General features: G+C 44.3%; 1 protein-coding gene across 1 annotated transcript in view; it reads left to right on the forward strand.

Annotated features, from left to right (window-relative positions):
• LOC147668673 (vacuolar protein sorting-associated protein 53 homolog) overlaps positions 1–17,500 on the forward strand; it is a 508,123-nt gene that overhangs the window by 118,977 nt on the left and 371,646 nt on the right. The window contains exon 6 of the mRNA XM_086948529.1: positions 9,695–9,793. Within this exon, the coding sequence (XP_086804655.1) occupies positions 9,695–9,793 (99 nt within the window). The remainder of the gene's footprint in view (positions 1–9,694; positions 9,794–17,500) is intronic.

A 17,500-nucleotide genomic window follows, 5' to 3' on the forward strand; every position in this document is an offset into this window, starting at 1 on the left:
CAACTGGTGACCCAACTTTTAGCACTATGAGGGGACAGCCCCAAAAGACAATGAGCGGGGGTGCATGGGATTAGGCGCTCACTTGCCTCTTGTATTGTGGTAGTTAATGTTGTCCAAATGTTCTGTAGTTCAGGGCATGTCCACATCATATGTAGAAATTCCGCTTCAACCTCTCCGCATCTCGGGCATTTTGCATCTTCCCTCTGAAAGAACTTATTTATCTGCCCTGGGGTGAGGCAAGCCCTTTGCAGTATGACAAATTTAACAAAGGTTCCACTTTGGTTTGTTCCTTCCTAGATTTCAGATAGTTCGCTGTTAGAAATGGGGGTCTCTCGTTGGCAGAAGTAAGTACGTTTGTCCAAATAGGGGCCCTTGCTTCTAGTCAGGGAAAACGGGATACACACTTTAGATAAACCCTGCTCGCCCCCTTGGGACAAGCAGACAGGCTTATCCCAAAGGCCATGTGTAAATTATTTGTACCAACACTCACAGTAACATAGTAGAAAACACCACAAATGGACACCACACCAGTTTAGAAAAATAAAACATCGGTATCTAAACTTAACAAGACCAAACCAACAAAAATCTAACATACACAGTTAAAAATATGACTTTCGAAAGGTTTCAAGAACTTGTACTGTAGAAAACTATGGAAGTGTGACTTTTACACAAAGCAACCGGTAGTTGTGTCAAAATTCACAGGACCAAACAACCGCAGAGTGAATAAGCACCGTAAAAAAAGAGATACATCAGTTCCTGACCTTGGGGAGGCGATGCAACAGTTCTGCTGCACGCAGGACAAGCGATGTGTTGAATCCGGTCTGTAGGGAGAAGTGATGCGTCACTTCTTAGTAACGGTTCTGGTCCGCAGGTAATGAGTTGGTAAACCTTGTTGCACAGGTGCGATGTGTGGATATCCGGGATCCATCTGTAATCGATGCGGCTCTGCAGCGGTTTTCTTCAGCTGCGACCTCTTGATGGGTCGATTCTTGCAGCGGTGACAGGCGCTGCGTCGGTTTTCGTAGCAGCACAGCAATGCGTGGAAATTCTTCTCGTGCCGTGGAGATGCTTCAGAAAAACAGCCGCAAGAAGAGCGATGCATTGTTTTTGTAGTTCCTACTCTCTTCCAGCTCCCAAACAGCAGGAACAACCTCCAGAGGTCCAATACTGGCACAGGCACTCCCTGGCAGGTCAGACCCCACAGAAGCAGAGTTCAAGGGAGCTAGGGGTGAAGTCTTTGTGTCCCTGAGACTTCAGAAAAGGAGGCCAGCACACACAGGCCCTTGGAGATCTCCTTCAAGCAGGGCACACAGCACACAGTAAAGTCCTTCTCCTATCCTTGGCAGAAACAGCAACAACAGGCCACCCCACATAGCAAAGGGGCAGTACGTTTCCTCAGTCTCTCCAGCTCTTATTTTTTGGTGAAGGATCCTCTTCAATTCCAGGGATGATCTAAAAGTCTGGGGTCAGGCACCCTCTTTTTATACAGTAAATCTCTTTGTTCTCTCCTGGCCCAAGGCTCTGAGCCCAGCCCAAACTAGTTCTGGGGGGCACTTTGCAAGTGCACAACCTCCATTGTCAGTGTGAGACCTGGCTCCAGACACACCACAGGGGGGCAGAGCCATCATTGTGGAAGACAGGCACATCCCTATTCAGGCACAGGTGCTACTCTTCCCACCACTCTAAATTAAGAACAGTCCTACTCAGCTGAGCGCTGACTCATCCAGACTCTCTGGAGCCACTGCACATCCCCAACCCTGTCACTCCAAAGCCAGTCAGCCAGTACACATCCTAGCAGAGGCACACTGGATGGCTTAGCAAGAAAATATCTACTTTCTAAAAGTGCCATTTTCAAACACAGAATGTAAAAATCACCCGCACTAAAAGATGCATTTTAACAATCTGAGTTCAAGCATACTAAACTTTATTTTCCTGTCTGGTTCACAGGGGCAGTTATGCTTATAAGATGTTATAATCAAAACTCTATCTATCCTATGGGAACAGATAGCCTTACAATAGTGGAAAACTAAATTGGCAGTATTTCACTATCAGGACTTGCCACACACACCAGGGCGGGGTACCTTGGGCCTACCTGCCTACCTTAGGGGTGACTAACATGTAAGAAAAGGGAATGTTAGGGCCTGGTAACACTTGCCAGGTGAATATGGCAGTCAACCAACTGCGCTCAGGCACTGTAGTGGCAGACCTGAGTTACCTTTTCAGAGCTACCCATGTGAGTTGCACAATCAGTGCTGCAGGCCCTCTAGCATTTTATCAACAGGTTCTGGCACACTCAGTGTACTTTACTGGGGGCTTATCAGTAAATCAAATATGCCAATCGTGGATAACCAATCATAATAACAATTTGCACAGAGAGCATTTGTACTTTAGCACTGTTTAGCAGTGGTAAAGTGCCCAGAGTCCTAAAGACAACAATAACAGATCAGGACATAATAGGAGGAAGAAGCAAAACGTTTGGGGATAACCCTACAAAAAGGGCCATTTCCAACATTATTATTACCACCGTAAATTCTGGCAGAGGACCTGGGAGGTCCGATTACTGAAACTGAAATCAGAGGCGCACTCAAAGAGCTGGCTGGGGTAAGACAACGGGCTCGGATGGGATAAGACAACGGGCTCGGATGGGCTTCCAGACAAGTTTTACCAAACATATGCCTCTCTGTTGGCACTATGACTGGCAGAAATGTTCGCAGAAGCATTTACATGTAGGCAGTTGCCTGCTACTACCAGGGAGCCACTGATAGTCTCCATACCCAAGCCGCACAGTGAGACAGAGCCGGTCCGGTCCTACCGTCCTTTGTCCATGCTTAATGTCAATAATAAAATTCTTATAAAGGTGCACACAACCACCTACGCCCACATCTGAGCTCGCTGGTGCATGCTGCTCAGAATGGATGTATTCCTCAGCGTAGTACCTCGGCTAATATTCAACCGTTATACCGAATATCGGGGGAGACTCATTTGCACGCCTTTCCAGACGCAGTGGTGCTTTCTTTTGATATCCGGAAGGCATGCTACATTGGGACTATTTAGGAGAGGTAATGAGCAGGATGGACTTGGGAGAGAGCTGGTGCAGGTGTCTCACTTCTTAACGCCGCCATCAGCGCCTGTGTTTGCATTGGCCACTGTATCTATGAGCCATTCAGGGTGCAAAGGGGGTGTGAGATATCGCTAACCGCTCCACCCAATGCTTTTTGCACTTGCGGTTGAACCCTTTGCCAGTGTGACGAGAGCGCAAGAACGTGGGCAGGAAATTCCCCTGTGGAATAGTGAGCACGTTCTTGATATACGCTGTTGACCTGCCGATGTACCAGAGTAAGGACAACACAGGAATAACCTGGGTGATGAAGATAGTGCCGGAACTGGGGGTTGGTTTCCAGGCTACGCACAAACTGGACCAACACATGCACCTTCCCACTGGTGGAGACTTTTTAGGGAACACCGGAAGAAGCCTGTGCAGGGGTTCGTTGGGAACCATGAGCACTCCATTATCTAGAAGTCGGGATTTATCATGCAGATGCAGATGTGAGAGAGGGCAACCTTGGGAGCAGCCTGAGGGCCCTGCTGGGGTGCTTGACATTTTGTTGAATCCTGCAACTCCCTATTATGGCCAGGGTAGCATTGACGAAGATGATTGTTCTGCCCCAGTTACTCTACTACTTTGCTACCCTTCCAATTTGGATCCCCCGAGTTGATTTCACTCCCCTAATGCACTGCTCTTTGATTTGGTCTGGGATGGGAAGTGCAATAGCGTATCCCTATGGATCCTGCAGAGGCAGCTGCTGAAAGGGCGTTTGGATGTGTCAGACTATGAACTATATTATTTGCTGCACAGCTGCAATGGGTGGCCAGATGGTTTGTAGGGCTGGTTAGGGAGGAAATTGAAAAGTGGCTTAGAGAGAGGCAGCTGTACACACCGGCAATGCTGTTGGTGGCTATACCTACTACTAGAGGGGGTTCCTTTATGGTGCACCTCCTAGAGGATTGGACTGCGTTTGAGCTGAGGGCACTGGGAGATTGTTATGAAGATGGTGCCCTCTGGCAGTTGGAGATCCTGGTGGAGGAATATTTCCTCCTGGGAGTTCAAGCCCTGACATATGGGACATTAACGCAGGCATGACGCCTACTCTATGAGAACCCTGACTGAGAGTCGCAAACACATGACTTACTTCAAACTGTGCTGATGTTCGGTAGCAGCAGACACCTTGTGTCTTGGCTATACCGAATGAGGATGGCCTTGACCCGGGACGGCACGACAACTATGAGAGTAAGGTCGGAGAATATTCTAGGACGGCAATTTGTGGCCAGGGATTGGGAGCGTACCTTGGATTGCACCCAAAAAGATTTTGAGGAATGCTCGCTTCCAGTACACACAATTAAATTACCTGCTTATTACGTACCTTACACCCCAAAATGTAAATGTCATGTACTGTAGACTTTGGATGTATGATGTGGAGCTGTCCGGTGATCACACAATTCTGGGAGTGTGTAATGGCTGAGCTACAACTGACCCTGAAGTGCCACAATCTATAGCCATCTGAAATGTGCCTCCTTGACCTCTATAGCACAAAGCCAACTAGGAAAGTGGGAAACAAATGTCAGTTTGGGGCGGCCCATAGCGACATTGACAGACACTGGAAAGTACCAGACTGACTGTCTACGTAGTTGATTGAGGACAGAAGTATTGGAGTGGGTGAGGGCAGAGGAGATAGCGCTGTGCTTCGAGGACTGCAGAGAGCCCCGAAAATGACTGTTAACGGACCTCTACCAGGAGGCGGTGGATAGCTTTGCTGCAATAGAAGAAGTGGTGACTTGAATATTAAAGAGTTGGGGAGAGAGGTGTGGCTGCCTCCATTCAGGGAGATTGCCGGAATGTGGGCTGTAAGCAGCATGCAACGAGCGATAGCCCCCTAGGCTCACCCCATACACAGACACAACTCCTAGCCCCTGGCATCCTGAAAAAAACACTATGTAGCCTATGACCCAGAAAAGCTTGGGATAGTTTACTGATATGGCTGTTTCATTTGCAGCAGCAGCAGAGGAAATGTGAGTGGGACAATGAGTGATAATAACGTTAAGAATGACATTATACAACTATAAGCCTTGTTGTTGTGTAAGTTCTATGTTGGAGAAAAACATCTGTGAGCACTGGGGAGTGAACTAAAATCAGAATGGATCTAATTTTGGCCCTAATCTCATTTTAAGTGAATTGCTAACTAAGAAATTGATGATTCAGTCTATATTGGGAATGATGAGCAGGGGAGTAAAAGGGGTACTTCTTTACAGTAGGATTGAAAAATTTCCACAAATCAACTAATCCTCTTTGAGCAATGGTATAATAACAATTATCATGTATAAACGTAACATGAGAGTGCCCATTCAAAAAATGAGTTGATAGATTGGTTGCAGTCACCTCCCAGGATGAAATATTGAATAACAGTGTCTAATAACTTTTTTGTCACATAGGCCAAAAAGGATAGCCTATTTGTGTAGAACTCTGAACATTAAAACAGCAATTAGAATTGAATAACCAATAACTCAGCAGTAATCCATTTACCCTCAGCATCAAAGTCTTGGGCTTTAACACTAATGTCTTCGTTTTTATGACATAAAATAACTGTTCCATCTTTTTATTTAAAGCTGGAAAAACAATGACCACTTCCCCAACATATTTTGTAACATCTGTGCTTCTACTTCTGTTGCATGGGTATCATGTAATAAGATCAAATCAGGTTTAAGCTTGGCAAGGTGAAATATGACTCTTTCTTTGAATGGGCTTCATGACCTGAATTATAGTATTCGTAAAACATCGAAACAAGATACAGTCTATCTTTGACAAATGATGATTCAAATATATTACATAATGAAGATCAGAAAAAATCGAAAGGGAGAAAAAACTAAAAAGAGGAATAATGATCATATAATTAGAAGAAAAGAAAGACGGGAAAAACGTACATAATGAGAACAGATTAAAGAAATAGACAGTATAAGCCAAATGCATGGCTACTGAAGAGCGCACCATCATGAGAATTAAGACATTGGGAGTCGAGAAAGCACATAACGAAGATGACACATCCAAAGGGTAATAACAAGCTAGATGTCATGAAAAAGTATACACCATAATACAGCAGATAAGACAAAATTGCAATACCTGAAACGAGAGGAGACAGGTTGTATGTGAACAATGCAATATCATTAAGCGTATGACATAGCAGCCATTTTATGGTTTAAGAGAGAGTCAGAACTAGAAGTAACCATAACCTCTCTTCCACACAGACCAATAAACTTTTTTAGTGCTGTAAGATTATCATGAGGAACAGTTTTGTCTTATAAGTAACAAGGATGAATTAAATCAAATCAAGCATTCATGGCTCTGAGCACCAGTCATATACCTAAAAATGTAATCGTCCGTAACTGGACAGTTTTTTCTATCTTTCCCAGCATTGATGACTTTGCAGCAGTGGTTGGTGTAGATAAGCGCGGTGAGTCGGGGGGGGGGGAGGGAGGTAGTGAACAGGTGACGGAATAGGGAAAATTAAATAAATAATTCCTATTCAGTTGTGTGTTGACATCCTATTCGCAAGGCCCCACCGCACTTACGCTCATCCGCCGCTGCTGTGACTTTGAACAATTCTGTGAATTCATGAAAGAAAATAATAAATCTTAGTTTAACAGAGGAAGTAAATGAACTATTCATCTGATCAAGTCTCTGAGCCTTCTAATTGTTTAGTGCTGTAGATTGGGACAAATCTAATATTTTGTGACAATAATACATAAACTATGAAATTGGATCAAAGCCCTCACCCTCTTCAGGGAGGCTGCAATTTCTTTGATGAGTATGCATATCTATATTCTACAAATCTGCTTCTTTTTTTCAAAGAATGAACTTTCTTCTACAGCAGAACAATTATATTAGTTGCATCTTGTAAGTCACTAACTCTTTGTTCCACTCGTGAGACTCTTTTGTCCATATATGACCAATTATCATCTAGTGCTTGGACCTTTTTAATAGTTTCTGCAACATGTGGGTGAAGAGCCCACATTTCCGCTGAGAGAACATCCAACGAAATTGAGGAAGTGTATGTATTAGGATAAGAAAGATCTTGCTTAACCCTCTTGTTAGCAGCTCTAGAACTCAATACTTTTAGTGTGGAAGCATACTGTGGCAGAATGAAAAATATGTTTAGATGCAAGAATGTCTTCCATCATAGACATACCACTCTCAAATGGCACCAGTTCATCAATATTATAATGAGGCAAAGAGCTTCTTTTGGAAAGTCATGTTTTCTAATTTTTCCTTTGTTGAAATAGACAGAACTTAATTATTTTTATTTCAAATGGAATTTTTTATGAGTTCTGCAAAGTCAAGATAAAAAGATGTGGGAAATTTAAGAATCATAGAAATATCAGTTATTCATGTTAAGCCATGACCAATTTGTCTTCCCAAGCATGAAGCAAAATGCCAGAAAATTCAAATACTAAAGTAATTGTTCAAATTTACATCACTGCGCAGAGTGTTAAAACCAACTTGTGAGGGTTCACAAAAATAGAAGAAGGTCGGGGAAAAAACAAGTAAGCTTCTACTATAGAAGTTCCCAAGTTTACAATGCCAGATTATTCCCAACTACATCATAGCAGGATAAGGGGGTTGCACCACCGTAATCATAGAGACAATGGCTGCTGTGGCTGAGGGAGAGATTCATAGCCGAGTGCCACAATGTGAAATCTCAAGAAAAATATGTTTTCTATAATTAGGAATGCCCTGTGCTCACTCCCCAGACCGCAGCTGCCACAGCCGCACAACCCCTCCTTATAAAAATCACTACATCTGATGTATGGGTTGTAACAGCTCCATCCCAACCCGAGCTTCCAAACTAGGCCGCCACCTAACTCTGCGCCATAGCCACTCAGTCCCCCTCAATCATCTTCAATGTACCTGGTGTGCATCATGTTTTCTTTTGGAATCATGAACCCTTTTTTCTTTTGATCATGTGCCGCCCTTTAAGCAGTAACATGATATGAATATTTTGTTTTACACTGAGCCAATTGATCAGATGGTGTTCCTATTTTTTTGCCCTGAGCTGCGCCCCCTTAGCAGTTCTTTTTGGACATTCAAAATGACAAATTTTCAACCATTTCTAAAAATGCTTGGGAAATTTGACTTTCACTAAAATGATTCAGGGCTGGAGTAGGAGTACTAAAAAAGCCTTCTTGAATAGTTGTGCGAAAGTTGCTCTTTCCCCAAATATTCAAGGACTGGAGTTAAATGAGTTATTTTAATCTTCCATTGTCTGCTACTCTCATTGATGCCCTGAGGGCACAGTATAGGACAAGACACATGAATCAGCCGGTCAGACGCCTCTCCTGAGATCTCTACATGCAACATGATAGATGTGCATAAGTTCACTCTGTTACAAAGATTAATAAAAGACTACTGACATAACTGAACTCACAATCTTAGCACTTTGGAGGGCAGACCACAACTAGAGCAGTAACAAAAGAACTTTACACTTCTGCAATGAGTCTTATTCCATCTGATTGTACATGTTGTACATTCTACAATGTCAAAAATACAGTTGATGCCCAGTAATAATGTGGTCTAGCAGGAGTGCATTGGTCTGCAATGATGAGAAATGCTATCCATTTGAACTCTTTAGAAAAATAATATAAATATGTATTCTTTCTTTCAAATAGTCCAAACTTTTGAAAGATCAACTTATTTCTTGTCCGAGCTTGTTCTCGCCATTATCTGTTTTTGAGAAATTACTTTCATTAATTTCTTTTTTTCACTTGTATTCCCTCTTTGTCAGTCATTTGATGTCTTGCTCTTTTATTTGCTTTGGTGAGTGCTGAGGGTGAGTCAGCACCTTTTGTCATCTGAAAAATAGACTAAAGGTAAACCGTAAAGGTTTACAAATGCTCCTTGAAACAGAGACAGTCCTGAGGTGTTTCTGAAAATTACAAATTATCTGCAGACCAGAGGTTTTCCGTTTGCGAAAGCCTTAACTGTGATCACTGCTTGTTGTTATCCCTCAATAAAATTCAGGAAATACGGGGTATCTTAGTTTGATGTTCTATAAAGTTGTTGAACAAACTAGTACAGATTCATAAAGGAAAACCTAGATTGATAAAAAAAAATTGACGTGATCATTGAGGTATGGAGCAGGACAGTGGCAGCATAGTGACCGGGAATCTGGTACTCGAGACACCTGCAGGATTGAATCTGGTGTCCAGTGGCGGGTCTTTTAGGGGCCAGATGGTAACCTGCAAATGCAGTTTATATTGTGAGTAGTGGAATTACTGCCAGGTATTGTGGTAGCCTGCTTGTCTAGAACAGGCTCTGATAGCATTAGCATAAGATGTTATAAGACAAGCGGCAGTGATTTCGGGTAAGAAACCTAAACGTTGCCTTAGGAAGCTGAAAGGAGTTCTGGAAGGATGAGGCCAATGGACAGTGGGGGTATTTCATCCAGAAACTTGATGAGGGAAATTTGCTAATAGTACCCATTAGGTGCTATTCATCACGGTGCATCTGTCAAAAAACAAATTAATATGGCATTCAACAAAATGATAGACATCTTCAAATTTTGACCTTGTTTAAAATGTCCATGTTAAGAATGCAGGCTTCCCCTCTAATGTTGTGGCGACTTTAACATTTGTTTTCTTTACGTAGAAAAAGCCCGAGCCCACTCCTGTTTCAACAAACCCGTTCCTGGAGGACGAGACTGGGGCCGAGGAGTCTGCATTGGACCAGGAGGCAGATTTAGACAGAGTGAGTACTGCTCAATAGCTGTTTTCTTAATGGCTTGTCATCAGTCATTGAGTGAGAGCCATTGTTAGGGAATCCTCAACACAGATGAATGTTATCAAGAGGCAGCAGCATGCTGGCCTTTTTCCAGATGGAGACAAGTGACTTATTTGCAGCCAAGGATTCATGCTGCTGCAAGAGGTCCTTTCATGCCCTGTCTTTGTTCAGTTCTCTTGAATAATAGTGGCACAGCGCCAAAAGGGATCTTGAGTTCTACATTTCACAACATATGTCATCCCACCTTCCCGTTTGCCATCACAAAATCTTTTATTCGTTCTGCATTCAGTTACAGTTTTCATTGTCATATTTTGTTAGGTAGGACGTTTCACGGAGAGCTTGATTTGATATGTGCGGTTTGTGCTGTTCATGGTCACGCGGACATCATAACATTTTGGTTTGTTCAAAAACCGTTCAGTGGACCTTGGACAACATTAGTGGGGATAAGTGTGCATGACTGATTTTATGTCAAAGTCCTGCATTATCTCTGGGTAAAATCAAGTCATACTTGTCGAACCCTAGCAACGTTTATGCTTTCCTTCAATCCAGTGTCAAAGAGAGCTGCAGGTCTCCTCACCAGCCCTATCCTTGCTAAGAACTAGTCCTAATTTCCTACAAGCCACAAGACTAAATCCCTTTCACGCCTAAAGCAGCAGCTACTATATTTGTAACCAAGGGACTATGATAAAGGTTATGACCGATTGATGCAGAACTCTCAAATCCGCTCTCCTGCATCCTGACGTACCACTGCCGGTCGTTGCTGTCAGTGCCTTGGGTATCAGTACTTCTAAGGTGTGGAAATGCTGGTGCATTCTACGTCTGACCCTCAGAAACGGACAACAAAAGGCATCATTTTCTTGGTTTCTGCATTACTCAGTATTTTTTCATCCACATGTTTTGCTGAGTATAAGCAGGTAAAACGGGGGGAAAACGAGTCTCAGGATTTTCCAGCAGAGCTGGTTACTGGCTAAAACGGGAATTGTGGGTCCCTCGTAATGGCCAAATTGTCTTGGCAGTTGGATTCTCAGACACCCTAACCAGTCAGATCTTCCAATTGTTATTGAGGTTGGGTTTCTAGCCTTTTCCTGAAGTGGTGGAGATAGTATGTTTTTTTCCTAAGAAGCATAAACAAAGTAGGTCCTACAGGTTGGAAATATTGACGTTTCACTTCTTGAGATGGTGTATGACTTTACACCGTTTAAATACAACAGGGTGAAAGCAAAATTGAATTGAGTTATTCAACACAGGATTCTATCCCATTGTTACCCAGACAGTCTTTAGCTATACATTAAAACTACAGATGGAGTAATGGAAAAATGTATTCCAAACTACTTTCAAAGTTGAACGAAAAAATGTGCCCTGAAACTAAATTGCTGTGAAGCAGAACTCCAATGAATAGTTCTTGAGTGGCATTGTTCTCTTCATTTCTTTTAATACTTGGTAAAATCATTGCTCCTAGCTCAGCAGCAACTAACGTTGGGGCAATTCTTTAAGCACTGCTTCCCCAAGAAAAAATATCTCACTGTTCCAACATACTAAAACTACTTCAGATAAAGAATCCCAAAAGAATGCTACCATATTGTTAATCTCCTACAGAGGCGAGGAATCAGTAATAGATTCCCTGATAACGCAACTGCCTAAATAACAGCAGCACCTCATCTGTCAACGTTCTGCTTAGGTTCTTGACTCTCTTACAAAGGTTGACAACTTTGGAATCAAACCTTGGCAGCTCGCAAATGTTTCAACTGAAAAGAAAAGTATTCTGCACCCCAAATTTAAAAACTACAATCTTCTCTCCTGGTGCTACAATGGATCCCTACATTCCACCTTTCAAAACTTAGCAAGAGTGCTGGCTCCACGAAATTGCCTATCGCTAACCCTCATACTCCACAGGAAATGCCCGTGTTTCATAAACTTGTTAAAATGTCATTCTAAATTATCTACTTTTGTAATTAGGCTGTTTTACTTATTGATCTGTACCAGTAGGTTTTGCTAGAAGCAAGAAGAAATATCCAGGTTACAAAAATGTGTTATCAATCTAGGGCCAGATATACTGAGCATTTTACGGTTGCATACACTCCGATTCGGCTTTTGTGACTTTAACAATGCTTTTTCAGATGTACTATTTCTATTTTAGGAATCGGAAAAGTTTTTCAGACTCCTAAAATGTGATTGCAAATGGATACCGATTCAGTATCTGAAAGAGGTGTGTGGTAGATGTACTTTCCAAATACCAAATTAGTTTGCTATGTATCAATGCTTAGTGACATAAATCTGGTTGCAAATCATTATAGTTACTGAGACCTCATGGAAGTCCCCTTGAAACCTTTTCCCTTTTGTGTATTAAAAAAGAGTCTGTTGAAGAGTAAGCAGTGGCCCATGGGAGCACTGCTAACTCTAAAAAAATATATATATTTTTTAGTGCATCCCTGTTCAATTGAGGAACACTGGGTGCTTCCAAAAGAGACTTCTAACCACAGGTTCCTCTCTTTGTAAATTTCCCAGGTGCCAGACCTGATAGCATTTCTTTTGTTTGTCAGTATGTGGCGTTGTGCTGCTCTGTGTCAGATCCACTGTGCCCCAAATGGTGATGTCAGGGCCACTATATCTGTGCCACCTTTGTAAAGACCACAAAACCAAACTTGCCATCGTAGAACTTAGGAGAAAGTCAAATAAAGGCCCTATCCTTTCAAAGGTGTGGGCACGCACTTTTTCCCGTGCCGATCTCGTGACCATTTGGCTTAGGAGTTCAGGTAGAGGCATGGTTCTCCTTCATCGCACCACTCCCACCTTTCAGCGTCATGTGACACCCTGGCTACCTCCAGGTCACGCAGTTGTTCCCCCCCCTCCCCATTTGGAATCGATTCCGTAATTGAACCCGATGCACTCAAACTTCTCTGTTCTATTGATGACGCCTCATCAGCTCCATGAATTTAAGCTGGCCTTGGATGAACTTTTGGTAGCTATGGAGCACCTTCAGTCTTTCAAGATCTGAGGTGGCCTACAGTTGGGTTACCATCAGTGAATCCATCCCTGATGCCAACTGCGGCATTCGACCTTGCTTCGAAGCTTATCCCACCTGCAAGCTTGGCCTGCTGACCCCAGCTCTGGAACAACATCCAGCACCACAACCAAAGCTGCAAATCTAGGGCTTGCACGGGCCTGACATCACCGATGTTGGATAGGGAAACAATTGTTTTATTGGACTCTGAGGAACCATTTCCACTGCCCTGTGGTTGCAAACGATTTACCTGTACTCCTACTCTGACCCAGAAACCTACAAACCTCATGCCGACGATGATGATAATGATGATTATCTTTTTTATGATGATGAAGACCCATTTCTGGATCTATAACATGCCAGTGGGCTGGACATCTAACCAGACATTGGTCTTTCCTCCCCTAACCATCTATGCAATAGAAGAATCCCCCTCCTTATTGGATCTCATCCTACCCACAACAGTGGTGAAGACAAACAACAGGGCGCAACCCAATCCAAATGAATCTGGAATCTCTGCTGCCATTCAATGAGCCTTTACTGATGCACTGGTAGGCACTTGGGTGAAGCCAGCATATTGCCCCCGCCCTGCAAGTGGCAGGGAGGCAGAGACCTCCTCCCGGGTATCCAGATTTTCTTCTTCAACATCTCACTCTTGAGAGCCTGGTGATTCAGGCATCCACGTGTCACCTTAACCCTAATGCAGTTTTCCTCAACCAGCCTTGCTCTTGGGTCCGTCAATACTACTTGCCACCTGGGAAGGTACTCTGATACATCATGGGACAGGGTGGTGGACATATGGCCAACCCTGCAACGCTGCACCAAGGATTACCAGCACTCAGTAAAATACTCTATTCGCTCAGGCTTTGATATGACCAACCGTCTTTGTAGGGACCAGCTTTGTGCTCTGGCACCAAGTCTGGATTTGCTCCTGGGGCTTCTCTTCCGACGTCCAACAATCTTCGGTGTACATAACCTTCAACAGCTTGAGGCTGTTTGTAGAGAAGGGGTACAGTGTCTTAGAAAGATTTAAGGAGAGCAAATCCACTGTCATACTTTCTGCCTAGCTCTGCCTGTTCGGCAGTTCACTCTGAAACTCGCCCCTTTCGAGTCTTTGCCAAGGGATATTAACAGGGGCAATGTCAGTATGTACCGCAGTAGTAACGGGCCTCTCAGTCCTCCCTAGGTAGAGGTCTAGGATCAAGTCAACAATGTCCAGGCCACCAAGGGCAATATAATACCCAAACGCTACCTACCCAATCAGCGGATGAAAGGCTGCATCCCCTTCTACCTCTCCAAATGGAGGTGCACTACATCAGACCAATCGGTGCTCCAGATTGTGGAACACAGGTGCTTCCTGCTCTTCCTATCATAACCCGGTATATGTCCTCCCAAAACACATACCACCTCCTGGAGGAGCATTTGTCCATAAGTTGAAGCTGTCTTTACCAAGGAAGCCATAGAAAGGGTGCCAGCACAAGGGATCTGGACTGGTTGTTACTTCAGTTATTTCCTGGTGCCAAAGAAGGACTGAGGCCTTTATCTCATCCTAGTTCAAAATACTTACCCTGGCCCAAGTTCTGTCTGCCCTGGATCCAGGAGACTGGATGGTGGCATCAAATTTGCATGATACCGATTTCCTCATTCCCGTCCTGCAGTCCTACAAATGCTACCAGTGATTTCAGGTAGTTCAAGCACACTTTCAGTTCTCTGTGCTCCCCTTTGGTTTTACCAGTCACACCGGATGTTCAAGAATGTGATGGTGGTGGTTGCAGCCCATCTGCAGAGGTTGCCTTCCTTTTCCTTTAACGAATGGCTACTAAAGGCTGGCACACATCAAGCAGTCGTAAGCTATTTCCATATGACGGCTGACTTGTTCACATTGTTGGGGTTTTCTAGCAACGTGTTAAAGTCAACTTTGGCTCCTTCACGGTGGCTCCCTTTCATCTCAGCCATCCTGGATACGGTGCTGTTCCGAGCTTTCCCTCTACCTCAATACACCCATAAAATTCTGTCTATAATCTTGATTTTATAGCCCTTGACTTGAGTCTCAGTGAGACCAGCTCTGAGGTCTTTGGGCCTCTTGGCCTCCTGCTTCCTTCTCGTGGAACGAGTCAAGTGGTACTTGCAGACTCTGCAGTGTTATCTGAAGTCTCAGTAGGCTCAGCAATTGTCAGTGTCTATCCAGGTGTTTAAGGAAACTATGAAAGGCCTTCAGTTTTTCTGCTCGAACGCAATTGAACTGGCAGCAGACTTCTCTCCTTACCCCAGCCAGAACTGACGGTTTTGACAGAGTATCACTGTTGAGTTGGTAAAGTCATCTGAGATAGTTGGAGATCAGAGGACTCTCTAGTCCTCAACTAAACTTCGCTTCCACATCAACCTGCTGGAGTTGCCAGCGATTCACTTGGCAATAAAGGTGCTTCTTCCAACCATCAAGGGGAAATGAGTAAAGGTTCTCACAACACAACTGTCATGTGGTATTTCAACAAACAGGGCAGAGTGGGGTCATGGGTCATGTACCATGAGGCCCTACATCTCTGAAAGTGGCTGACCGCTCAGAGCATTTTGCTGATTGCCCTGCACTTGGCAAGACGATGTCAGCCGCCGTTGCCTAACAGATTACTAATGGTGTTTACCCTTGGAGGTGACACAGTGGATCTTTCAGCGATGAGGAAAATCCTACCTCAATCCATTTTCCGCTGCGAGAATATGCAGTGTCCATCATAGTTCCCAAAGCAGTTCTCCCTTGGAGATGCCTTTTGTTTCAAGTGGGCCCTTCAACTGGGCCTCTGGACTCCTGTATGCCATGCAGCCCTAACTCTCCTTGCCAGAGTGCTGAAATAGATCAAGAAAGACCAAGTAGTCCTCTGAGTTATGGACTGGGCGAAGAGAGTGAGGTACCCGCAACTTCTAGCCATGAGCATTGCCTTCGGTTCTGTCTGACCCTTCAGAAAGATCTGTCACAGCAGTAGGGTAGGGTCCTGCATACATGCCTTCACAACTTGCTCCTCCATTCGATAGATGATGGCTTTTGATCTTCTTTGTGAAGTGCTTGGTATCCTCTTTCTTGGCAGGCAGGCGTCCATCCACCAAAATGGTACATTCAGGATCCTGGGAGAAGTTTGTTGCTTGTTGTTCCCCTGTAATATCCAACCCTTGGATATGCAGTTGTCTGACATCTTGTTGTTTTGGCTGTCTTTAGCTCAGCAAGGCCTTGCTGTGGCAACAGTTCAGGGTTATCTTTCAGCCCATTTGGCTTGTTAACTCATTCCGCATCGTCATCACTTTCCAAATTAGATGTTGTCCTTGTGATGCACTTCTTGAAAGGGCTGTCCCATATGTTCTCGCCAACACCTTTTGTGATGCCGCTGTTGGACCTTAATTTTGTTTTATTGCTTACCTGATGCGCACTCCCTTTCAACCGATACACAGCTGTCCTTTATGCCTGTTGACCATTTAGACGCTGTACCTCATCGCCATTGCATCTGCAAGAAGAGTGAGTGAACTCCAGGCTCTTTCTGTCCAACAACCATACAGATCATTCTTCCTGGACAAATTTGTCTTCTGGACGAAAGCGGCATTCCTGCTGAAAGTAGTTACACTCTTTCACCTTGGGAAAACCATTACCATGCCAGCTTTCTACACACCACCTCACCCTCTAAAGAGGAGGAGGAGCGGCTCCACTGTCTTGATCATAAAAGGGCCCCCACTTTTTACATTGATTGGACCAGAAATCATCATTTACACATTCAACTGTTTGTGAGCTTCTCCAGTGCAAAAGGCACTTCATAGGGACCTGCAAACCAACCAGAGTTCTGGCCCGAGACCAGGGTTCAATTCCGGCCTCGGCGGGTCTTGGACTCAATTTCCTCGGACCTGACAATTCTCGCCTCGGTGCCTATTCTAATCATGGGCCCCACGCAGCAACTCTGGGCAATAGCTTGCTTAACCTCCACACTGGCCCCAACAGCGCTAGGATGCCTGGCTTTCACCCTGGGGGTGCCCAGGAGTGGACACTTCACAGGGAAAGCCAGGAAGGGTTCCACAGCGGTATGAGTAATAGCGCCAGGAAACCGCTTGGTGACAGTGCGCTCTACAAATACCTTGACATTTACATTTACCTTTACATTACAATGGTTGATGAGCTTTGGTGGTTTGCTTATTATCTTACAAACATCTTTATTGTAATTAAGAACAAAATGGCGACCCCCAGCCAGCAGTTGATCTAGGCAGTATTCGAACATTGGAATGTGGAGCACTCCATTGAATACAATGGAGTGCTCTGGGCTTCTAGGGGCAGGCAGAATCCCGCAGAGCAACATTCCAATGTTGTTTTTGTTCACAGCTGGTGAACAAAGGCCTCTCGGAGCCTGTGGCGATTTAAACCCCCTCGGTCTCCGAGAGGCCTTTGTTTTTAGTAATTGGAATATTCTGCCCTCTAGGGGTGGAATGTTCTAATAGCCTTCGAGCCCGCCTAGGTGTCTCTCCTGGCCATTAACGGCCGCTCACTTATTAAAAGCCCGAGCTGAAGGCTGGGACTTTTAACGGCGGAGCGGGTGTTTAATGGCTGGTAGAGCCTGCTATGTCGGGCTCTAAGGCTATATTAGAACAATGGAATGTTGAGAGCTTCATTGGACAATGGAGTAGCTCTGGCTTGTAATGGCTGGTATAAG

This window comes from Lissotriton vulgaris, unplaced genomic scaffold, assembly GCF_964263255.1.
Source record: "Lissotriton vulgaris unplaced genomic scaffold, aLisVul1.2 SCAFFOLD_1307, whole genome shotgun sequence".
NCBI lineage: Eukaryota > Metazoa > Chordata > Amphibia > Caudata > Salamandridae > Lissotriton > Lissotriton vulgaris.